The sequence below is a fragment of the Aethalodelphis obliquidens genome, unplaced genomic scaffold, assembly GCF_003676395.1.
Source record: "Aethalodelphis obliquidens isolate GAN/ISIS:26980383/991018 unplaced genomic scaffold, ASM367639v1 scaffold66, whole genome shotgun sequence".
NCBI classification, from domain to species: domain Eukaryota; kingdom Metazoa; phylum Chordata; class Mammalia; order Artiodactyla; family Delphinidae; genus Aethalodelphis; species Aethalodelphis obliquidens.
This window is the reverse complement of record NW_020838010.1, coordinates 10302407-10326897: the sequence shown is the minus strand read 5'-3', so window position 1 is coordinate 10326897 and position 24491 is coordinate 10302407. Positions and strand designations below refer to the sequence as shown.

At 49.1% G+C, this 24491-nt stretch overlaps 1 protein-coding gene across 19 annotated transcripts in view; it reads left to right on the top strand.

Annotated features, from left to right (window-relative positions):
- Window positions 1–23788, top strand: part of SEPTIN6 (septin 6) — a 66221-nt gene extending 42433 nt beyond the window's left edge. For 4 of the 19 annotated variants that reach the window (XM_027089597.1, XM_027089599.1, XM_027089615.1 and 1 more), the window contains 5 exons: window positions 5326–5422; window positions 8133–8301; window positions 11160–11292; window positions 13786–13976; window positions 14781–15704. In XM_027089597.1, coding sequence (XP_026945398.1) covers window positions 5326–5422; window positions 8133–8301; window positions 11160–11292; window positions 13786–13976; window positions 14781–14874 — 684 coding nt within the window. In that variant the 3' untranslated portion in view covers window positions 14875–15704. The other 15 variants (XM_027089607.1, XM_027089610.1, XM_027089605.1 and 12 more) reach the window with 10 other exon arrangements.
- Window positions 23789–24491: the final 703 nt, after the last annotated feature.

The following is a 24491-nucleotide window of genomic DNA, read 5'->3' as shown; positions in this document are numbered from 1 at the left end:
ACAGATTTCTTTTTCTCTGTTGAGAGGCATCAGTTTTTCCTAATGACATAATGCCTGGGTATAGCCAAACTCAGGAATGCCTTGTAATAAAAGCCATTTTTAGAAAACTTTCCTGCTGCCGCCACCCCCGAAGTTATCATTAGAGCGTCAGCTGCCACCTCCTATGAATCGGCCAACAAATTAGCATAGCGGGGCAGCAAGTCACTGTCTCGCCTGACTTCCTGCCCATCAATACACCCGAGATATGTCTGTGATGAGAGGTCCCTCATCATCTTTGACAGAAATCTGGCTCAAGGGTAGAGCTGTGTGGATTGTGGGAGGTGGAGTTGTAGCCTCTCTGACCCGTCATGAGCATTAAAAAAAAAAAGATTAGTGTTTATCCTCTCCAGCAGTCAGGGCGTTTTGATGGAAACTAGCTTCTGTCATGATGAGAAAACCTGAAAGGGTGCCTAGTCTGCAAGAAAATTGGAGCCTAGAGAGAAGCGTCATCAGGCACTGATGTCTGGAAGCGCCTAGTCACCTCAGAACAGCAGGCCCCATAGATACCTTCTGAACGTGGATTCCATAAGTCACTAGGCAGCTTTCAGGCTTGTGGCTTGCTTTGCTAAGGACAGATAGGGGCGAAGAGTCCTCAGCAATCTCAGGGCATCACACAAAACGACCTCTGGCTGCATTGTGGGTCGGGAGTGGCAATCCCGTTGGGCTCTGCTCTCGACTTAGCTCTGGGCCCTTGCTTGGAGCTCGGGCAGCCTTGGCCTCAAGGTCAGAAACTTCCCGTGCTATGAAGCAGCAGTCCTCAACCATGCTGTTTTGGCTGTGAAGGGGTTCTGGGTCCTTTCTTACATTAGTCCAGTGTTTCACTTAGAAAAACTAAATTTGAGTGGGTTCCGGGTTAGCCCTATAACAGCATCACTCAGCACTCATCCCCTTGCGTTCCCCCAGGCTTTTTTGAGTGGGAAAGACGGGTGGCTCACAGCTAGCGTGCCTGAACTGGGCATGTGCACGGGAGGGGGCGTGCATGTGAACGCTGTGTGTTACATGTGTCGTGATGGGGGAAGGGTGGGGAGTTGCTGCTATAAAATATATACACAGGTTTGCTGAGCCTGCCTGCCACTGGAGCAACTGTGTCAAACTGGGTCTTCGGACAAGCCGTGCATATGAAGCTGCATCATCAGAGAGCCGGGCTTGGCTGGTAGGAGGAATGGGTGCTGGCCTTTCAATTCTGAATTTGACTCTAGCCTCACAGCCTCGGCCACCCCAGCCAATTGTCATGGGAACTGGATTGGAAGAGGGGAAGAAGCCTCTTGCCCAAGTGCAGAAGAGCCCCCAGTCATCCTGCAGCTCCCCACCAGGGACTTTCATGGCAGGAAATGAGAGTCGTGAGGTCTAGCCTTCCCCTGGGCTTCTGGGTGGCTCTGAAAACCCTTATTTCAGCTTGAGGGGCAAGAGAAGGGAGGGAAAGGTCTTGTTGCGTGCTCCTTTCCACCTATGCTCTGAGAGCTCTCAAGGTTGTAGATTTTAATGCTTAAAATTGCTGTGTGGTTCAGATTGAATGTTGTTCTTTGAATGCTTCAAATCATGGCCAGGGACCAGGGACTAGGCCCAGTTACTCGACTCGGCTCAGTCAGTTGGCTGCCTATGAGGTCTTGGGTTTGGCCCCCGCAAAGGCATTTGGGCCCAGTGAGAGCGCATGGGTGACCGGGAGGGTCACAGGGAGACCCATAGGCACAAGCCTGTCTCCTCCTGAGGCAGCAGTGCCATTTCCATTGTTGGCACATACTTTTGTGGGCATCACCACCAAGGGTTGACTTGAGAGAATCAGACAATTCTCGGTCACTGGTAGGAGCCTAGAATGGAGGCCAGCATAACCGGCAGAACGACTGGGAAATACTGTCCGCCTGGGAGGAAACCACACCCATTCGGGATATTACCAGATGAGGGATAAACGGTGGTCCTGACACTCTATTTCACGAGGCTTAGGGGGATGGTCATCTAACCTCCCTAGCAGAATGGGTGTCGTGGAACCAGAATACAATAATCATGCCAGTTGGATCATCAAACACTTTAAAATGTACCGAGAGGAATTTAAGGTACATATGAGGCTGCAAGGGTAGTGAGTCTGGGAACAGACTCCCGGGAGGAGGCTGAGACTGGGGCATCCGAGGTCTCTTGGGCGAGAGAGGGTAACACGGAGTCCCCTTAGGAACTTGTCCAGGTTTCAGCAGCTGCGCCGTCTTGCATCTCCCCTCTCCTCCCTGGGCCCACACATACAGAGTGTCAGCCCTGGAGGTGGGGTTGGTTGGAGGGTTTACCTTTTCCCTGCTCTGCTCGACTCTATTCTGGTTTTCAGAGCCATCAGTGTCTCAAGAGCAGCATGGTTAAAGCTGAGCTGACTTCCAGCCCTGGGTGGTTGGGAGAGGCTGGCGGCTACAGCGCGGTGTCCTCACTGCTCCCTGGGAAGATCTGGGCACGGGACTTAGGGACCTGGGCAACTCGGTTAACTTTTCTCTGCACCAGTTTTCCAAATCACGAATGGGGTTTATACTAACCGCCCTGTAAGCCTGTTGTAGAATCGAATGAAATCTGCCTGGGAGCACTTGGAAATGATATCCTTGCATGTACTTATCAGGACAGACTTTGACGCCAGTTGCAAAGGAGTGTGTGTGAGGCCTCAGGAGCGCTCTGGAGCTGCCGTGGCAGGGGCTGTGTGTCTTAGAGCAGGGAGGGATAAAATGACAGCAGTTTAAGGAGGAGGGAAAGTAACTGACCCTGGCATTCTAACTAACAATGTTTTCTGGAGAGAAAAATAACAGTCCCAAGGGAATACTGACATTTTTTTTTTTTTAATTCCTTTATTCTCGTCTTGGATTTTGTTTTCTTTTTTTTGCTCTTAAGCCCAGAGAAGTACTTCCCACTTCACATGCCCTCCTCCTCCATCACTTTCAGCCGAGAGCCCAGGATGCGTGAGAATGATGCAACATCTCCTCCCTCGGTCTCGCCCTCTGCTATGGCTGCCCCTTCGTGTGACTGAAGCTTTGGGCTGTCTGCAGGAGGGGCAGCCTTTTCCTTGAGAGTGTTTGGGGGTGGATTTGAGGCTCCCGATGTGTCTTGGGTCTCTGAGGGGGAATGAGTTGTGTCCAGATGACCCCCCCCCCCCCCCCGCAAAGCCAGCTGGCAGAGGTCACAGACGCTCTGGCACTTAGGCAGAGTTTTCAGGATTTCATTGCCCCCCATCCCATGCTCTATATGTCGCACGCCCAGTGATCCTCGTGATCGGTCCCCTACTAGGACTGATGAAACATTTCCCACCTCCACCCATCACCCACCTTCCATATCCATAACCTCATCTTTCCCTCTGTCCTCTGTCCGCACTTCGGGGACAGTCATTGAAGTGGGAACACCTGAGAGGATCATTGGAGAGCAGCTGAGAGGGGGTGAAGGGGGAGCTGCTTCAGCTGGATAGCCAAGCACCTCGGGGGGTTAGCAGGTGTCCTGGGGCTGAGCTCCTGACTAACGCCTGTGTTCCTCCACTCTGAAGAACATTCTTGGGGTGCAGAGTTAGAGGAGAATGGAAAGGAAGGATTGGCTGTGAGATCAGATTTCAACTGCCTCTTACAATCTGGCCTTGCATGGCCAGTTCACCCCCAGGGTTTAGAGTGTTCCCCTCATCTGCTGCTCGAACCCCCCAAAAGGGAGTGGTAGACCAGCAGGGGTGGGCTTTGAAGTCAGAGAGACCTGGATTCCGCCCCTAGCTCTGCCTCTTACTGCGGTGTGGCTGCTGGCAAGTCATTTAGCCCTTCCGGATTTCAATTTCCTCTTCTATAAAATGGGGATAATAAGAATACCTACATCCTAGTGTTGTAAAGATTCAGTGAGATAATACAACGTAGAGCACCTGGTATGTGGGAAACAGAGCTGCTGCTAATATCAGGTCCATAGCTCCCAATCCCGTTAGTACGATTGCTACTACCTACTCTGTGAAGCCTGCTTTGACTTCCCACGGAATTAGCTTCTCCTTCCTCTGAGTTCCTCCAGCCCTCAAGCCTCTGTTCATAGTCTGGACCTTGACTGTATTATCACTGTTGGTGCGTCTTTCCCCTACCACACTGTGCACTCGCCAGGGGGAGGCTCTGAGCTTTTTCGGCGTTGTATTCTTCTTAATGCCTGGCACATAGTAGGAGCTCAGTAAATATTTGTAGACTGGATGAGTGAGCAAGTGGGTCAGAATATCTGAGATTGAAGCCTGTTTCTCCAAGCAGGCTAAGAAAGCTTGTTCCAGTGGACTTTTTCCTTCTCTGTGTAAAGCCCTTTTGGCTAAAACTCCACCCAGGATCACCTGGTTTGTAAACAGTATTTATTCAGTGCTTCCATTTGGCCGGTGGTGACTCAGACTTATAACCTGGCCGGCTCCCTGTGGAATGGGGTGTAGTGCCGGTGTCCCAGGTCCCACGCTACCAGATGGGGGTGGCTGCCTCTCCTCCAGGCCTCGCTCCTTGTTACCCCCCTCCCCTGCGAGCATTTGTACTTTTCTTTCCTCTGCTATTCCTGTGGTCGTGCCACTGCCATTCAAGGAGTATTTATTAAGCACCTACTGTGTGCAGGGCACCAGACCATACACTTGAGCCCTTGGGCATATTCTGTCTTATGTGATTTGGGGTATGTAATTCAGTCTTCCCCAACCAGAGTGTAAGCTCCCCGAGGGCGAGAGAGTGTGTCTTCTACTCCTTTTGCTTCCCTTACAGCCCCTGACACAGAACCCCGCACAGGGATGGGCACGTGGGTAAATGCTTGGGGACTTGACTTCTAGGCTCAAGAGCTCAATGCGAGCTCTTGCTCTGGGGAAGGAGCGTCCATCTCAGTCAGCAGTGTGGTCTCTGTATGTGCCTATTCTCGGCGCTGTCACACGCCGGGAAGGGGGGGCAGTGATCCCAGCCCCTTGGTTCTCCTTTAGTCTCTCTCCACACATAGCCCCCCTCATCCCACTCACCTGCGCTCCAAAGGCTCTTCCCCTCGGCAACTGTGAAGACTGACCAGCTGGCTGATCTGCGTATCTGCTTATTATCCTGCTTACTTACTGTCTCTGTTCCCTACGCACTCGGCCGTGTCCTTGTTACCTTCGATTGTGAATTTCTGAACAGCAGGAGCTTGGACTAAGCCTATTCTCCCTACACGGCTCGGGAGCTTAAGAAAGGTCTCTTGATAATGGCGACAGCGAGGGACACTGCAGCTGGAGCGCCGAGGCCCCGGCGATGACCAGCAGCTGAACTGGGGGTCGCTCAGTGCCTTTCCCCGGAGTTCAGAGCTTTTGTCTGCCTCCCGTTCCAGGCCCACCTGCCGTTTGCTGTCATTGGCAGCACAGAAGAACTGAAGATAGGGAACAAGATGGTGAAGGCGCGGCAGTATCCCTGGGGCACGGTGCAGGGTGAGTGAATCTCCAGGAGGGGGGCTGCGCTCAGGGATCCCCTTCTGTCTGTCTCTGCTTGTCCTCAGCCCCTGTGTGACCAGTCCCTAGCTTGTCCCCAGTCTCTACTCATTCAGCTTGGGCCTCAAACATCCGTAGGTGTTGCCAGCAGGCAAACTCTGGCTCCATACCTGGATTCTCTGCGGTGAGCAGGCTCTCTTTGTCTGTAATGGAGAAAGCATTCTTAAAACAAAAATAAATGTACTTGGAGTAAGGTAGCAAGGAGTGTGTGAGAAAGCATGTGTACTCGCCTGCGTGTACCAGGAGACTGACAACAGTGTCCACAGCAGCATTGTTCATAATAGCAAATAATTAGAAACAAGTCAGATAGCCATTAAAAATAGATTGGGAGAATTGTGGAATGTTCAAATAATGCAATATTATTCAGCAACGAAAATGGATGGACTTTAGTTACATCTACAGCAATGCATCTCAGAAACATAATGTTGAGCTGAGTAAATCATAGAAGAAGACAGGCCGTATGATTCCATTTATACAGATTCCAAAAGTAGATAAAACCAAACTTTAGGAATTCATGCATATGTGGTAAAACTATAAAGAAAAACAAAGGAAGGATAAATCCCCAACTCAGGCTAGTGGTTAAGTCTTGTTGCAGGGAAGGAGAGGCATGAGATCAGGGACTCAAAGGGACTTCTAGGGCCCTGGTAACGTTTCACCTGGGCCATGGATACATCGGTGTTCTTTTTTTTTTTTTTTTTAAACCTTTAAATTGTACATTTCAAGCACTCTTTTGTATGTATGATTATTTTGCAAATTAAAAACAGACGTATTGCCTACGGGCTCGGGAAATTTCCTTTTGTGGTCTGCCTGACACACATTATGTGGTACTAGTCAGTTCAGTGGATAAGGCCCAGGACATTGCCATGGGTGTACGAGGTGTCTGGTCCTCCGAGTCTCCAGCCATACGCTGGGTGGCAGATGGCAGGGGCACCGTGTGTGAGAGGGTGGCTGGTTTACTGTAAACTCATTCCGGCCACTGAGCAAACAACCAGAAGCTGGTGGGAAGTTGTCCACATCACATCAAAGGCTGGCAGGCTCTGGGGCACGCCAGACACCCTCCGGCGATAGCTGGCTTTTCCGCAGGTAAGGACAACGCTGGTCATCAGAACCATGCTAGGTTTTGGTCTTCTCTACCATTTGGGTCTGGGGATGCTCCTCCCAGAACATTTGCAAATGCTTTCTGGACCAACAGTCCCACCCTGGGAGTGAATTTTGGAGTCTGAGAGACAGGAACCTGAGGTGAAATGAGGAGAAGCTAGCAGACGTGGTCCCAATGACATACTCCGATTCAGACCACCCCACACCCAACCAACAAAGGGGGTTTTCCAAGTGTTTCTTGTAAGTCGGAGTTCGTGGTTCTGTTTGAGTGAGAGAAGCCATGCATTGTCTGGGCCTTGCAGGGCCTTGGAGTCACTCCTTGTGACTGGCCATCAGGGACCACTCTCCAGGGATGGAGGAGGAGATTGTCCTGAGGAGTTGCCTGACTTAACGCTGGTATGTTCTATGACAGCGAGGGGCTTTCTCCCAGAGGCACTGTGTCTTAGGCAAAGGGTTATGTGAGCTGATTTGGGCTTTGGAAAGATTGCTCTGATGACCGCAATGCAATCTGCTGCAACCCTGCCCCACCCTGTCATCCTCGTGTCCCTCCCTGTCCCCACGACCTTCTCCCAGACCCGTGAGACAGAATCTGGGGTGACTGTGCCTGTTCATCATCTCAGATGCTACTCTTTTGAGGAGGGGGCTTGTTCACTCAGGCTGGAAAGTGGGGCCCACTCTGTCCTGGTCATCATTGCTGCCATCAGGCCATTATCCACCCTCTGAAAACACCTCCTTTGAAGCTTCTACCATACAGATGGGCCACACCTGTGGTCCACATCCCTCCTTGTCACTGTCATCTATTGATGTCCTAATTCTTCTCCCTTATCCTTTGGACTTTGGCGCCTGGTCATAGCCTTTGTCTCTCCTTTAGAGGACCTGGATTGCAATCCTAACCCTGCGACTTCTAGTTGTGTAACCTTGCCTGACCTCATTGAGATCTTGCAAGGATGAGTCCCTTATCTGCCTGATTAATTCCTAGCCTTCCTTCAAGAGTCATCTTAGGGGTCGGTCATCTCTTTGTTGAAGCCTTTACTCTCCCTGGAGTTCTCAGGCCCCCGGGCTTTTCTGGGCTTTTGTTGCACCTTGGCTACATACCTCCATGTTGGTAATTTTTGCATTGTATTATGTTCTTCCACTAAACTGGAAGCTCCTACGGGCAAGACTCCATGTTTTTGAATTTCCAGTGCCTCACATGATCCTGGGAACAGAAATTTTGCAAGTATTTATCAGATGGATGGTTGAATGTGCATTTGCCATCGTCCTAAAAGTGGTGCAGAGCAAACATTTCTGTGAATGTCTGGTGGGTGAATTTGGGTTGAGGTGCTAATGAATGTCTTCTTAGATATTTTTATGGTATTGCAGTTTTCCATTAGTGTCATTCTTGTAACTTTTCATTTGGCTTTTTAGTAGAAAAGCCAATTAGGAGGCAAAATTGCGAGCTCTATATACACAGATTGAAAGGCGATGTCACTGTTAGACATTTCCCGTCTCATTTTGTCCATTTCTGCTTCTTGTGACCTTCCTTTCCAATACCCCAACTGCTGCTATGCAGTTGAAAATGAAGCCCACTGCGACTTTGTGAAGCTGCGGGAGATGCTGATCCGGGTCAACATGGAGGACCTCCGGGAGCAGACCCACAGCCGGCACTATGAGCTGTACCGCCGCTGCAAGCTGGAGGAGATGGGCTTTAAGGACACCGACCCCGACAGCAAACCCTTCAGGTACCTCTCCCACCAGCCCGGCCCAGCTCAGCTCAGCGCACACGATGCGGGGCGGGGCGGGGGTGCGGTGGGGAAGCCTCGCCCTGGAGAATTCACAGGGGAGGTGAGACACGGGTGCCCAGACCTGGAGCCACAGGGCTAAGTCGCTCGCCACTTCCACTTGCCCGTCCCTTCTCTGCCTCGGCACACCTGCCAGGGGGAGCTGTGGCAGGACGGGCTCGGTAAGCATTGCTGTCCTGCTTATAAGGGTGGGGGCAGGGAGGAGGCCAGGGGATGGGCGAGGCCGATTGTCTCGCCGCCACAAGCATTCACACGGCAGCTGCGAGCCCTGAACCCGGGCCTTGTTCAGCCACGTGGCAGTTTGTGTCTGGCCACTGCCCTACTTTCTACATCAGGCTCCTTCTGCTCTGTTGGGTTTCCAGTCTGTTCTTTAGCCCCCTCCCTGTTATCAAAACCAGATGGGACCAGGCAGCAGTCATTGCACAAGTGTTGATGAACTTCCGGCTCTTCAGTCGCTGTCCTTAGTGTTTGTGTTCAAGGGCAAGTTTTGTTTTGACCACAGGATGTTAATAATCATTGACATTTCAAATCAGAACCAAGATGCTTTCAGAGAAGAGGAATGTTTTTGAAAACATTGCTTCAAATGCTTTCAAATAACTATGCTGATGGGAGCTATATGTTTAAGTGTTTGATCTAGATGCATGGTGTGTGACGTAAGCCCCACATTGTAAATTACCATGTGGTGTTCTTTATTGGAGCTCAGGTCCCCTTTCAGGAGCTGTCAGGCCTCGATAAGCAAGTTAGGGGGATGCTTGTGGGATAAGATGGCCTTCAAATGGCCTCTGAGATCCCACAGTACTTGTTCACAGCAGAAAGCCCACCTGGGGGCAAAGCATAGCCATTCCTTTGGGGATGCCTGGTTCTGGAGGGGCGAATGAATGCCCCTTTCATGGACAGGGGCTGCCGGAGCCCCTGGAGTTGGAGGAAAACATGCTGGTCTCTCTGGTGGGCGTTGCCTTTGCTTTCTCCCTCCTTCCCTTCCGACAGCTTTAACTGCACCTGCGGGGGAAGAGGTGTCATCTAGTCCCCTCCCCTCCTAGGTCGCCTCCAGCCTGACTACCTCTGTTTCCCGCGTCTTTGCCCTCTGCACGTTTTCTCTGCTGGCTCCTTTCCATGTTGCAGGCAGACATTCTCATCCTAAAGAAACTCTCCCTCACCCTGCTCCTCGTCACCAGCCTCCGCCCTGTCAAGGAGTTTGGCTGTGATGGGAAGGGGAAAGAATTGTTCCGTGTTTACTGGCTTCCGCCTCCACTGCACCACTGAATGCAGACGCCTCTCTCCAAGGTCAGCAGTCACATACTCACGGCCAATTCCACTGTGGCCTCTGAGTCCCATCTCTTTTTAATCTCAACATAGCATTTGATACTCGTCCCCTCTGCCTCCTCCCCGAAATTCTCTCTGCCGTTCGCTTTTCTAGCACTGGTCTGGCCGGTTTCAGTCCTCTCGCGCGCGCTGCTACTCCTTCAAAGCCTCATCGACAGGTTCATTTTGTTCAGCTTCTGCCTTTCCCCGTTCTTTCTGATGGCCTCTGCTCCTTTCACTCTCTATGTTCTTTGCAGCTGGTTCTTTCTACTCTCACAGCCCTAATTACCACCTAGAAATAGATTACTCCCAAGCTAACATCTTACTTTTGAGCTCCAAACCCAGTGATCCCACTGCTTACTGGATATTTTCACTTGGCTGTCCCATAGAGGATGTACCTGAAACTCAAGCTGTCTCAAATTTAATTCATCTCCTTAAACGTACTCCTTCTCCAGTGTTCCCTGTCATAGTACATAGCACCACCATCCACCTGGTTGCCCAAGTCGAAAAACCAGAATCACCTTTGACTCCTCCCAAGTCCTGGGAGTTCTGCTTCCCTCGCTTGTCTCCCATTCCCACATTCCTTCCCAGCCCTTGACGTTAATTAAGATCCTGTCATTTCTTACTTGGATTGTTGGAAAGTCCGTCCTTCACACAATGCCCAGAGTGGTCTTTCCCATTTTCAAAACGTATCAAGTCAGCCCTGCTTAAAACATCTAAGTCTTAACATGGCATCCAATGCCTGCTCTCTCCTGCCACACTCAGGAGCCTCGTCGCCCACTACTCCAGCCAGGTGTGCCGTTCCTTCTCCACATGTGCCCTTCCACAGGCTGCCCTCTTCGGAGCACACATCCTCTTCATGTTCACCAGGCTAACTCCTATTTCTTTAAAGCTAAGTCCAGGCCGGGGGCAGGGAGACTTAACCCAGGCATCTCCCACTAGACTGTGAGTTCCTTGGCAGGCACAGTGGCTGTTGGCTCTAGATATTGAGTGACTAGCATAGTATCACTTATTTCTGTGTCCAGCACATGGTGGAGTCTCATCAAGTGTTTGCTGAAATCGTTCATCAATGTGATCAGTTTCAGAGCCAGGACCTGGCAGCATAGTGCAGGTGGAAGGACCTAGATTATGAGACGAAACCCAGCTTCCGGTCTCAGCTCTCCCTCTAACTAGCTGTGTGATCTTGAGCGAGTCACCTCACTTCTCTGGGCCTCTCTCTTTATCTGTAAATCAGGGAATAGAAGCAGATGTTCTAAGTCACTCCCAGTTCCAGATATCTCTCGGGTTCACCGGGGTGGCCCCATAACCCCGCAGCACCCTGTGACCCTGCTGTCACGTGCCAGTCCAGGTGCCCACAGCTCTGTGCTTCTGCTTTTGCACGTCCCACAGAATTGAGGAAGAGAGGGTGGGAGAACCCAGGGAGGATCACTGGGGCCAGTTTTCAGTGAGCAGGAGCCATTCCAAAGGCAGGGGAATTAACCTGACCATGTTCGCAGCTTACAGGAGACGTATGAGGCCAAAAGGAATGAGTTCCTAGGGGAGCTCCAGAAAAAAGAAGAGGAGATGAGACAGATGTTCGTCCAGAGAGTCAAAGAGAAAGAAGCTGAACTTAAAGAGGCAGAAAAAGAGGTAAATGTGAGCCTGCGTGCCAGGTGGGAAGGAAAAGGAGGCTGAACTTGGGCAAGACAGGGGTTCCTGCCCCAAGAGAGCAGCTGGGGGAGTCTTGCAGCCTCCGGGCAGGAATGGGGCGCAGCATCTGTCGCCGTGCCTTGGCTGGCACAGAGGAGGCTGTGAGATCTGTGTCTTCTCCATCCCTCATTCCCCAAGGCCGGGATGTTTTCTCGTTCTCTGTTACTTAGTTCACTAGAGCCGCACTGTCCCATAAGGTAGCTGCTAGCCCATGTAGCTATTTAAATTTAAATGAATTGAAATTAAGTACAGTTTAAAACTCAGTTTATAAGTTGCATTAGCCACATTTCAAATGCTCAACCCTCATGCCACAGAAAGTTCTATTGGGCAGCGCCACTCAAGAGTCAAGACCTGACCTAGCCCCTCGAGGTCAGGGGCGGGCTGATATTCCCCCCCCTTTCTGGGAGTTCGGAGCCCAGTAGGGACAGTTGATCACTTTCTTCGCAGTCCTGCTCCATCCTGCTTGCCCTGAGGGCCATGGGGAAAGATGGTCCCAGGGAGTCCTAGGTACCTTGCTGAATCCTAAACCAGTGACAGCTGCTGCATTTCCCCATCCACTTGAATATTCTATTCCATTTCATGCTAGCATTAAAGAAACATTGGTGCGGCTCTAGCAAGTTTTTAAACTAAGGCTTGATGGTCTGTCTGGAGTTTTCATTACTTAAGCCGTGACTAATAGAGTAGAGTGCATTTAGCCCTCTAACCATTGCCTTGCCTCCGAGGTCCCACTACCGATTCCCCTACTGCTGCCAGATTAATTGGCCTCAGACACAGTTTTGGTCACGTCAGCAACTGCTTCAGCTCTCTGGGCCTCGAAACCCATAAAGAAAGGAAGCACTTAATTACTTCCCAAGCCTCTTCCTCTTTTAATCTGCTGTCCGGTGTTATTGCCAAAGCCCATGGCAAGAGAATTGACTTCATTTCAGTTTCACTTTTCAGAAGAATAATATCACCCAGTACTTTTAGGAAGACAGGTGAGGGGATCTCAACGATAAAGAAAATGAGTGAAAGGCCAGTGAACAAAAGCCAGACGAAAGCAACTGATCAGCAGAGCTTCCACCACCAGCCTGCCCCAAGTGACTAGCAAAAGCTGGTTTACACAGCAGGTCTGTCATCCACCACCCCTTACTCAGTGACAGTCCCAGATACCTGTAGGACACGTGACCTCCTTCACAATGTACTGTGAGTACTGCAGAACCCTCCATTCCCTCCTGAATCCTCAAAAGAAAGTGAAATGATGCTTGGGCTGCTCTTACTATTCAGGGTAGTTTATCACATTCTAGTTTGTTACCACCTACACCCCTAGCGCTCTGATCCACTTATCACAGTGGCATGCCAGAATATTCTTGCTCTTCTCCTTTGGGTCTCTGGCTCTATTCAGGGCTAGTTAAGCCTCCCCTTGATCAAAGCTGAGGTTTCCGCAATCATCCCATTTTCTAAAATTCTTTTATCTCCTTCCATGTCCAAGAACAAGTCTTGTCTTTGACCAGCTTCGGCACTGCTGAAATTTTCTCTGCAACTCCCCATGATCTCCCTGATTGGAGGGAATAAGAAAAGGCAGGGGCCCCTTTCATATTGAGAGAGATGTCATTATATAATCATCTAAAGAATGAGTTGAAGGACTTCCCTGGTGGCGCAGTGGTTAAGAGTCCGCCTGCCGATGCAGGGCAGGGGACACGGGTTCCATCCTTGGTCCGGGAAGATCCCACATGCCACAGAGTAACTAAGCCCGTGTGCCACAACTACTGAGCCTGCGCTCTACAGCCCACAAGCCACAACTACTGAGCCCACGCACCTAGAGCCCGTGCTCTGCAACAAGAGAAGCCACCGCAATGAGAAGCCCACGTACTGCAGGGAAGAATAGCCCGCGCTCGCTGCAACTAGAGAAAGCCTGCACGCAGCAAGGAAGACCCAGTGCAGCCAAAAATAAATAAATAAATAAATAAAAAGAATGAGTTGACCTTGGGCAAATTCCTTAACTTCTCATACCTTCTATTTCCTTATAAAATTCAGACAATAACAGAATCTACCTCATAGGGTTGTTGTGATGATTAAATGAGTTAATACATATAAAGTGCTTATAAAAGTCAGTGCCTGGCCTATAATAAGCACTCAGTAAATGTTCTATATTATCACTGATGTTATTTTTATCCACATGTAGTAACTCTCGGGACTCTTTTAAATAAAATGCTTGATTAAGCAGAATGCACGGTTCCCTGACCATATTCCGCAGCAGAAACACAGAGGTAAGATGGCAGAAGGGAACTATCCAGAACATGGTGCCCTTTGGCGCTATCATAGCCGTCCCTGGCAGAAATGGCTCGTCAGGTCCCAGGGTCCTGAGGGTCGCAAGCCTGCCCATCCCCCCCCCCCGGGCTCAGCTGGGATCTGCTCACAGGGGGTCTCCCCAAACTCCCTGTGCTTCCCTGCCAGCTGCATGAGAAGTTTGACCGTCTGAAGAAACTACACCAGGACGAGAAGAAGAAGTTGGAGGATAAGAAGAAATCCCTGGATGATGAAGTGAACGCTTTCAAACAGAGAAAGACGGCAGCCGAGCTGCTCCAGTCCCAGGGCTCCCAGGCTGGAGGCTCACAGACTCTGAAAAGAGACAAAGAGAAGAAGAAGTAAGTAGTGGGCTGCTCTGGGGCGAGGGCCTCTCTCCCCTCCTGCTCATCCCCTCAGGGCGGTGACCGAGGCCAGCTGTGGGCTGATCTCGGTGTCCCCACCGGACCTTCGGATTCCCTGAGTTTGGGGAGCTGAGAGTAGGGGAGGGCGGTGTGTGGCCCCAGAGGCCCAGCCCCTCTGCTCGGCCCGCTTGGGAAAACCCTGCAAACTCAAGGTAGGAGGAGAGGGAGGGAAAGGGGGAGGAAAAGCAAAAGGAATGTGAGACAGGAGAAAGAAGAAGGGAGGAAACAACGAGAAGCTGCAAAGTTACAGGAAAGAGAACAGGAAGAAGCGCAGAGAGAGGGTAGCAGGAGCCTCTGGGCACCCTCTTTCCCCCGGGAGGCTGGAGCCGATCCAGCTCACAGGCTTCTGCTCGCTTGTCCTAGGTCTAAGGTGGTTCACCTCTCCATGCCTGGAGACCCCCCCCTCGCCCCCCCGCTCAGTTCTCACGGCTGCGGCCAAGAGGGTTCAAGTGCTGCCGCTGAAGGCTGCAACCTGGTCCTGATTTCTCACCCCTTCCCGTCCCTCCCTCTTGGCTGCTTTGTTGTTCCCAGCCTGGGGTACCGGGGACTTGGTGGGGAACCCTCAGATGCTAGTATCCTCCGCGGGCACCATCCTCCACACCCGGGATGACTGTACAATCCATCTGTCTCCCCTGGCGTTTGGTGAGGCAGGATAGCATGAGCTCTTGGTTACCATGTGGGTCAGTATCCCTGACCCAAGCCCAGACCTTGCTTGCTGAAGTTATCCATCCCTTATCCCAGAACCAGAGAAGAGAAAAGCATTTCCGACGGGACCTGTACAACACCAGGAAAACATCCGGTGGTCCCTTGCGCTCTAGTTGTTTGTGCAGTGTGACTGGAGGAGCCCTCATTTGCAGTGTCAAGCAGTGTCCTTACTAAAGCGGCCCGAGGATCTGAAACATGTCCCTGGTCATTGCCTTCTGTTCTTAGCCACTTGTTGCTGGACTCAACTATTGGATATTTGCCAGAAGGCGGAAGCATCCTTTCTTCTGTGCCTGACTTATCACTTAAGGATAAAACAGTATAACATTTCACCAACAATAAAATACAACAGTAAAATAGCTTATATTTAAAGGCACTCAGTTTTGCCATCTGAATATTCTTTTTTCAAAAGTGTAATTTGGGTATTTTCACCAATTAGTCCAGAGATTTTTTGTTACTGAATCTCACACTCTATGTCAAAGTCACAGACTAACTTTTTGTGGTATTACCTGATAGATAAAGTTCAGGTAGCCCGAAAAAAACCTCTTTGGGCGCACTGTATATTAACTGACTTGTGTTAGTTGCGCCGGCAGGAATGGATTCCTATTTTTAAGATCAGAAAAGTCTAAATTTGTCTTCTGGCCTTCCGTAGTCCTGTGGTGTTTGTTAACTCAGTCCCTGGGGCAGTTTCACGGCCTGCTGGCAGGAATTAGGAGATTCATTTGTTGGGACCCCACTGACACTCAACTATAAATAGTCCCTATTGAGCTGTTCAGTGGAAGTTCCTCCCAGACCAGGCTTTCTCCTCGTTGCCCTCAATTAACTGACTGCCACCCCACCCCCAGGCAGAGGACCCCAATAAGGGGTCCTCTTCTGTATTTCCAGATATATAAGTGGCCCCAGGTGTGGGCTTTTTATGTAATTCCCTGAACAGTTGGCTAACCTCTGGAAGACCCATCATTAGACCTGTGTCACCCTTGTCCCGTGGTGATGATGGGGGGGCGGGGGTTGAGGGCGGAAGTAGGGGTAGAAGCATTTCTTCTTGAGAGATGGTGATCGGATCTAATAGAGTCACATACTGAGAACTTCCTTTGGCTGCCCTTAAAGAGGTTAAGAAAGAGTACCGGTGTTTCGGGGGTCCCTACCAGCACACCCTCCCTTCTTCCCCTCCCCACTCCTCCTAATCTCCTCTGACCTCTAACTCTTCATTGTGTGTGTCAGCATAATATTATGTTTGATTCATAATACTTGATTTCTCCCCAAGCTCACTCCACCTTCATCAGCTTTTACTGTTTTACAGTTAACTCTGCTGTTTGCTGCATGCTGCATGAGACCCAGGGTCCCGGTAAGCTTCATTAACTCTAAATAGAACTGCCAGTGGCTTCTAGAACACACCTCCCCGAATCCCACCCCCTGCCCAACACACGTATCTAATATCAAAGAAGCTGCTTCATTGTTCTAGCTGGTATTCTCTTGTGACTTATATTATGAAAAAATAGGCTGGTGTGATTTCAGGTATACATGTGGGAATGTTTGCCTTCCTGAGTACAAGTGGGGTGTTTTCAGACTTTTGCTGCTAGAACAGCTAGGTAGCATAAGTAGATCCTGTGATCAATATTTGAAGTTTCAATTTTGGCCATTTTTTTTTCTAAAGGCGCCTTCATCATTACTTTCAAAATTAACTAAACTGCTGTGACGAGGGGAACTGTTGAGTTCACAAGCCCTGTTCTGCAACGTCACGGTCAGCCTTGGCGCCCAGGTTTGGGAATGTTTTGAGCCAACGGAAACTTGCTTCTCTGTTTCCCTCTGGTGGCTGTTTCTTACCTGAGGGGTTCAAGTTCTCTAATTTCGTTTGGCCCCCAAAACTATAATAAAAGTGGAAGAAAATGAAGGTTCTCAGATATTATAGAATATTTAATTCTACAAGTACCAGCTTCATGAACACCTTTGATAAGTAGGTAAGCAGGTAACCGTTGGTAAGGTGGATTCCTCAGGGCTAGGTGTTGTGTCTGCAGGAGTGAATAAAGCAGCCCCTGGCATCACATAGTTTATACGTTGGTTATAGCGATGATTAAGTTGCTTCTATCTTTTTAACTAGACTCAGGTAGTGAGTGGGGAGGAACATAAATATTTTAAATCTAACATAATTAGGCTTATTACCATTGTTAAACTTTACCATAGAAACTTTCAAGCAGGAACGAAAGAAGAGAAAGGACAGTACAATGCAGCCCCATGTACCCACAACACAGCCCCCAAACAACTGTCAACATACACCAATCCTGTCTTATCTATTGCTCCAAACCGGCTGGAGTACTGCAAAGCGAAACCCATATCATTTCATTTGTAAATACTTCAGCATGCATCTCTAAGAGCTCATGACTCTTAAAAAAAATAAATAACGACAACGCCACCATTATCACACCCCCAAAATGAACAATTCGTTCACATAAAATTTCTAGTCAGTGTTCAGAATACCCCGGCTGTCTCATAAATGCCTTTTACATTTGCTTTGTTTGGGTCAGGGACTATAAAATATTGAGAAGACTTCTCCCCACTCACCCATGGAACTTATGATTTAAATGGAGAGCCTGCTGTTAGTCACCGAACTAATCGCTGCAGCTACTGCCCTGGGGACTTTGGGCAGCTGGCAAAACATCCTACTTTCAGGCAAATCCCGAAGAGGAAGTCCATAGAGGCTTCTGAAGCATAAGGCCCGTGAAATTGGGCCAAAGGAAACAACCCGAAAAGAACAATGAGATGATGTATTGTCTGGCTTAAAAGCAAGTCTCGGCGCCCTGGTAGTTGACTTGAATGAAACAGCAGGTTTCCACCTAGGAAGACTCACAACTCCGAGAGTGTCTGTCCATGGCTGCAGTCCCAGTGCCCAGCACAGAGGCCGGCACTCAGTTCATGTGTATTTTCTTTGCCCCCTCCCCCATTTTCAATGAGGACAACAGGAAAGTTGCATCCTGTTCAGTTAGATTTCAGTTAATGAAACCCAAATTAACGCTCTTTGACACACTTTGGTTCAGCCTTCCCAGAGTAAATCATTGGTAATGGCCATTACTAAAATGAGTCCTGGCAAAACTATAATTAAAGCCATACTTTCCAAGTGAGAGGCAATTGGCAAACAGTGGGAACAGCCAACCCCGACCCTGAGTAGGTTGGCTTTTTCTGGCATGCTCCTCGCCAGCACACCACAAAAGCCGTTCCAAACCAAATAGGGGAAGGAGGCCTTGGCTCCCTGGGGTCTGAAAGCAGCAAAGGCAACCCGTCCATCCCCCAAAGCCCTCATTTCAGGGGTGGATCACAAAGGCCACCCCTCATTAACTAGAGTGCAGGCAGAGTGAGGCTTACTGTTCCTTGCTGGTTTTGAAATGGCTTGAGGCACTGCTGGCAGCTGTCTGCAGTTGCAAGAGAAATCCTTCCTCTGTGACCCGCACACAGTTGCAGGTGCTATGTCTCAGTGGTTGCTGGCCCCTTGACCCTTGGTTGGGGGTGCCCAGTGCATGGACGGTACACACATATCAAAATATTTCAGCCTTCCCGTGCAGCCCAGGACGTAGGCTGTTGCAGTGTTCTATAGGTTTCTCTTCCCCTAGGAAGTAGACAAAGAAGAAAAATAGAGCTGAGCATTTGTATTACATTTTCACACTCTTCAAAGTGTTTTTCCATATGGTACCTCATTTTCACATTACAACAGTCCCGTGAGGTAGAGGAGAAAGGGCTGACCTTCAGTTGACAAGATGAACAAATGGAGGAGTGGGGAATTTAAGAGACTTGCCAATGCTCACATAGCGAGGAACAAGAATGCAAAACGCCTAGTTCCTGGTATACACTGCCACTCACGTGAGTGTGTGTGTGTGGGTGTGTAGGCGTGGATGTATTCACTCCGAGGAAGTGACTGTACAAACATACTTAGCATATGCTTTTAACTGTCCCTCCCCAGTATCTTTATTTAATGAGATAAATGTGTTCAGGTAAAAAATAACCAGGGGCTTAGATCCACAGGCAAGGAGTTCTCAGGGACACTGTGGCGTGAAGGAAAGAGTCTTGATCAAACAGCCAAGGGATTCAGGTGCTGCGCCTTTTGGTTGTGACTTTCTCTGTGACCTCAGGCAAGTCCGTTGGCCTCACCGTGTTTCTCAGCCTCCTCATATGTCAAACTTGCGTCACAAGGATGAAGTTTAAATGGGAGAAAGTTCAAAGTGCAGTGTGAACACAAACCAATAATGGATTTCCGTAGTTCGGACCCTAGTGCAGAGCCCAGTTACTGCCCCCAGACACGTCTCGAACAGATCTTTCCCCAGGGGTACGTGGTAGTGGACTGGGACTCTCCGAAGGTGAAACCTCTACCTCCTCTGCTTTCCCTGTGGGGCGAGGCACTCAGTGGCTGAGAGCCTGGCGCTGCGCCGTGGCCTGAGGCCACCTGGAGATTTGCTAAAGGTATTCCTCTACAAGGTGTCTGGGTGGGGGGCACTAGTCAGGACCTAGGAATTAAGAAGAGAGAAGTATTCTTGTGGCTGTTGATAATTGTTTTGCTAGCTAATGCCACTGTGGTCGCCACTCAGAGGTGTGTGGGTGAATGAGAGAGAAAGCATGTTCCCAGAAGCCAGTGCAATAAGGACTTAAGACCATCTAACACAGCTATATTCTAATTTATCCATTAGTCATCAAGACATTTTCTTCTAACCTTTTTTTTTTTTTTGACATTAATCCATCCATTCATTAACCCAACTTCTGTTTTCATTTTCAGTTTGGGCTTCCTGTAGACGCCCTTTTCCTGTGCAACAGAGCTGAGCTTCCCTGTCTCTAATTCCCCCTTAACACGTCTGTGGGCACAGAACCCGTGCCCTCCCCTTTCTTCCTGCCAAGGTTTATAGAAGCCGAGAGTCTGAGGACGGCGTCTGGCCTCTGGTCAAGAAGCCATCAGTCACGTGGTCCAAAGATGCATCCTGCATCCCAGTGCCCCTCCCAGCGCCCCCAGCCGGCCACTCCCCACTCCATCTTTGCTGGACTGTAACATGTTCAGGGGTCCCACCTGCTCTTCTGTACCACCAGCTTCCCTGTTCCAACTCTGGCTGCTGCTTGTTCCCCTGAGGTATTTGCATCCACCATGGCTGGGTGAGCACCAGTCAGCACGGCTTTCCCCATTAGTCCGCAGTCACTTGGCTTCCCCAACCATCCCTCAGCCCCCAACAGAAGAGCCGCAGCCTCTTCTCAGAGGGTTCCAGAAGGAGAATCCTTTGGTGCCTTCTCCTCCTGGCCTGTCAGCCCAGCCCTCTCCAGTTTTGATTCACTCAAAATAATTGCACTCAAGCTGTGTTAAAAACCTGGAACGAGTTTGCTTACAGCCAGCCCTTCCCAGACAACACGACTGCTGAAGAAAGTAGCATGAATTTCCCCCCTCTGTTATTCTGAGTACCCCACAGATGCAGAAGGCAGAATAAACCTGAATATTAGTACCAACCTAGTGTCTTAGGGAATTGTTACAAGGTGTCTCAGCATCTCCTCTGTAAGTTCCCTTAGGACGCCACACCATCCCAATAAGGCAGGGCCAGTAGCAGGTATAATCATCCCCTGTCACAAACTGCTAAACTGAGTGGTCAAAGAATCAGTGTTTTCAGTTTTGCTCTGGTGAATCTTCCAGTCTGTTTGGTGAATGTGATGATGAGTTTCAATCTGTATTTTGCGCGTGCCCCACAATAAGAAGAGGTGAGACTATCAGTTGGAGAGGAGAAAAGAGGTGTGCCTTGGAAGGTCCCTAACTTTGTCTCCAGTCTAAGGATTTGTTATTTTAAAAATCTTCCAGCCCTGATTTGTATGATGGGGCCCATCCGATAGTGGCTTTGGGAGCCCCTTTGAAGTTGAGAGCCCTCCATTGTCAGGGCCATGAGGCACAGTGGCCTTTGGTGTTTGGCCAGTGAGAGAGTGAGAGCTGGAGTGACCTGGCAACGATCTGTGGCTAACACGCCGTTTCTCTGCCCTTCCTTTGCAGTAATCCATGGCTGTGTACTGAATAGTATTCCCCGCTACAGCTGGACTGGACTCCATTTAGCCTTTTAAGCCAAGGTTCCTATTGTAACTGACAGCTTTCCTTTGGAGCGCCAGGCAGCTGGGTCCCCTGCCCCTGCCATGTACTTCCACTTCAAGCCCCACCTCTTCTTTTGATTTCTGCCTCACAGTCCCACTGGCACTGACCATGACCTTCTTTTTTATTTTTGAGGGTTTTTTTGTTTTTTGGTCACTTTCTTTCAAAACACACAAACAAGGCTATGTGAAATTTTCAGGCCTTTTTGAAGTATTGTGAATGGGAAGGGGAGTTCTCTCTTCAATAATAGATAATGACAGGAAGCAAAAAGCAGAAAAAAACGAAAAGCAAACAAATGCACACACTTTATCTTTTCTTGTTGGCAAAGCAAGAGTGCAGTTTTGACATGTATTGTTTGGTGAGTCACTGATTGGTGAGTGGCCAGAAGCAAGTATGAAGGTGGTGCTGCGAAAGCATAAGCTAGTTTCTTGAGAAAATCCAAGTCACACCGTGGAGCATTTTCGGAGACCCTGTGCTCGGAGATTTAAAAAACAAAAAAGCTTGGGTACTCAGCCAGTAGCTCAGGGAGATGCTAAGCTAGGGCTGTCAGGTCTTGGGAAAGGCTGCTTATTTGTAGCTTTGATGTTTCTGTGACCAGTTTCACGGCTGCTTCCCCAGAATCCCAAACATAAACAACGAATCGGTCTCCATCCGCTGTAATTATTTGCATTACAAATCGGAGGCTCCCTCATTTGCATTTGTTTACAGATTAACTGCTTGAGGCTTGAGGAGCTCTGAAAACTTCAAAAGGTATTAGAGCCACCCAGCCTTTGAGAGACCTTCAGAGACTAGGCAGGAATTTCGTATGAGGGGAGACATTTTGGTCCAGAAGACAGATAGGACCCACTTTCTTGTAAGAGAAAATTGAGGCCCCGAGAAATGAAGGGACTTGCCAGACGCCCCAGTCCTGTTTCATGGCAGAAGCCAGGCTAAATGCAGTGTGTCCTGAGTCCCGAGCCATTTTATAGATGGACTCAATGTGTTCATGTATGTTCCTAGAGACAAGTCTTTTGATGTTCCAGAGAAAATGAATAGTTAGTATTAGAGGGCCTTTGAGGTTTTTATCCCATAAGAAAATATTCGAGGATGGGGTGGGTAGGGACAGGCAAAGCAGAGGGCTCTAGGCCAGCACTGAGCACTTCCGCTGACGATAAGAGTCACAGGCACCTGTTAGCTGCTCAGCTTTCCTGGGAGTCTGGAATGGGGCGTGCGGACGGATGTTTAACAGGTGCCCTAGATGATCCTTGTCATCAAGGAAGTTTGGTAAACAAAAATCTACCCTGTGAGTGAACACGAGACCTTTAGGAAGTCAACCAAGGCTATTAAAAGAATTAAAATGCTTATTTTATTGGGTAGCTTGTCTCACTGTAGACAGAAAGGTTTTCTTCCTTCTTCAGTGAAAAGACTTTTTAAGTGGTACAGTTATTACTATTTTAAAAAATACCCTAAGTACTCTGTTTACTTCTGGTGAAACAAAACCAGTCGTTAGAAATGGTCTGTGTCTGGCTCCACGCCCACCCCAGCCGAGACTGGGATAGAACGGTTTTCTTGAAAAATCCCCATGTGTACACACACACACCCCTCATGTCTCTTAAGCCAGAAGTTTGCTTTTCCTAGCTGCAGTACAGATCACTTTTTTGTTGTTTATGTTTTTTGTTTTAATTATTTGGCATTCACATGTGGCTGTTAATATGTGCTCTCTCTCTCTCTTTTTGTTTTAATTAAAACAAGAAGCTTTTAACTGGTGTGTGGTGTTCTTAAAACCTCAGCACATTTCCCTGTGGTGATGGCCCATCAGCGACCCCATTTCTCACCTGTCTTCTCCAAGTATGCTCTGTGCTACCTCACACTGCCTACTTCCCTCACCCTGTCTTATTCTGAATATCCTTTTTCTTTAGCTAATTTCATGTTTTCTTTCTTTCTCTCTCCCTCTCCAGCTTTTTTTAATCTTGTCTTCAGCAGCTGCACTAAGTCTAAAGGAGAAGACTGCCATTGTAGAAGAGTTAGGGTTCCATATTGTCTCAAATCAGAAACCAACCAATTCCCTCTCCCTCCAAAGTGCGTGCGCATACACACACACACACACACACCACACAACAAGTGTTCATTGTGTCCCTGTGTCCAGGCAAGACGCTCTCTCCCGACTTACGTGGTATTTTAAATGGAAGTGTCTTGTCCTAACCTAACAAGGCATGCAAAGAACCATCCGAGCTGGAGAATGGACCAAATGTAGCCTCAGAGAGACAACTGCAGGACGACTCACCCAAGTGTAAGTGACTGAGGCAGGAGACCTCAGCTGTGGGTGTGGAAGTACTGTTCACAAGTTTTCGTTTGAGTTTTCTGTTTTTCTTTTTAAACACCAATTCTCTGGTTCAATGGGTTGACTGTCTACAGCCACTATTAAACATTTCTGAATATGGATGAGAAAGTCGAGCAACATTCATGTCTTCTTCAGCATTCACAGACCTTCTGCAGACCCCCCAGCAAGTGGGGGAAGTGGATCTACTAACTCTCAGGTGGAGAAGGGAGAGTCGGGGGAGTTTAAGCTTAGTGAGAGCAAAATGACTCCGTTCAACCTTCCAAGGCCAGTTGGGGTTTTGAGAGAAGTTTCTGCTCAACTTGGGATCTGGAGGGAGAGCTTTGATGTTGATAAATCTGCCTTGAATTCATTGGTTTAACTTGCATCAAAATACCATGTGAGTGTGCTCATTCCCATATATCCCTACAACCATTGCCATTCCACTGTTCTGTGTCTCTTGAGAGAGCCTCTTTGCATGTTTTCCAGAGTCTGTTTTTCCTTTCTTCTCCTTTGTTCTTTTTGCTCAGAGATGTGACCAGTCATTGGCCCTCTGGGGCTTTCATTCGCCAGGAGAAACATCCCGAAACCAGCATTGTTTAGCTTGATACCTTTCTAATGTCCATGCCAATTTTCAATAAAATTCAAAGAAATGCTCAACGGCTGTGTGATCATTAGGTGATGGGCCCACCGCGGTTTGCCTTAGGAGGAGTGGGTGGCTTCCTTTCAAAGGGGGTGACCGAGGAGCTCAGGGAGGCACCATCAGCCAGTTTGCAACCTTCCTGGGTAGGCTGCTGGGCCTACTCCCCCCACCTGGGCTTGAAATTTCCATGGGGTGAGGTGGAGATGAGCAGGAAGTCCTTTACTTTTCCTTCATTAGCATGGACTTAACTGATGCGTTGAGCTCATTATCTTACAGGATAATAAATAGATGGAGAAAGTGGAGTTGCCAAACCCTACAGAATAAGATTCGGGTGAGTTTTAATTCCAGAAGGAAAAGAACTCTGCGCTGCATGTCTTATTTAATACTGTGATATGAGCATCCCTAAAATTCATGGATATGACTTGAAAAGCCTTCTATGGATAGGGTCTCCTAGGGAGGGAATCCTCCTTTTGTCCCTGCCAGCATTAAAGCGGGCAAGAGGGAGAGTGGTCAGTTTTCATAGTTCTGGTCGCCGTCGAGGTGCGGTTTCCTTTCCTCAGCTTCATTTCCCGAATGGCCAGATGCTGGAGACCGGAGGGTGGTGGATACCCTCTTCGAACCGAGGCCTGGAGGCGTCTGAGCGGGTACCGGGGGAAACGACACTGGCCTGCGTCTGCGCAGCTCGCACACTAGGGGGCAGCCGAGCGGGAACAACACTTG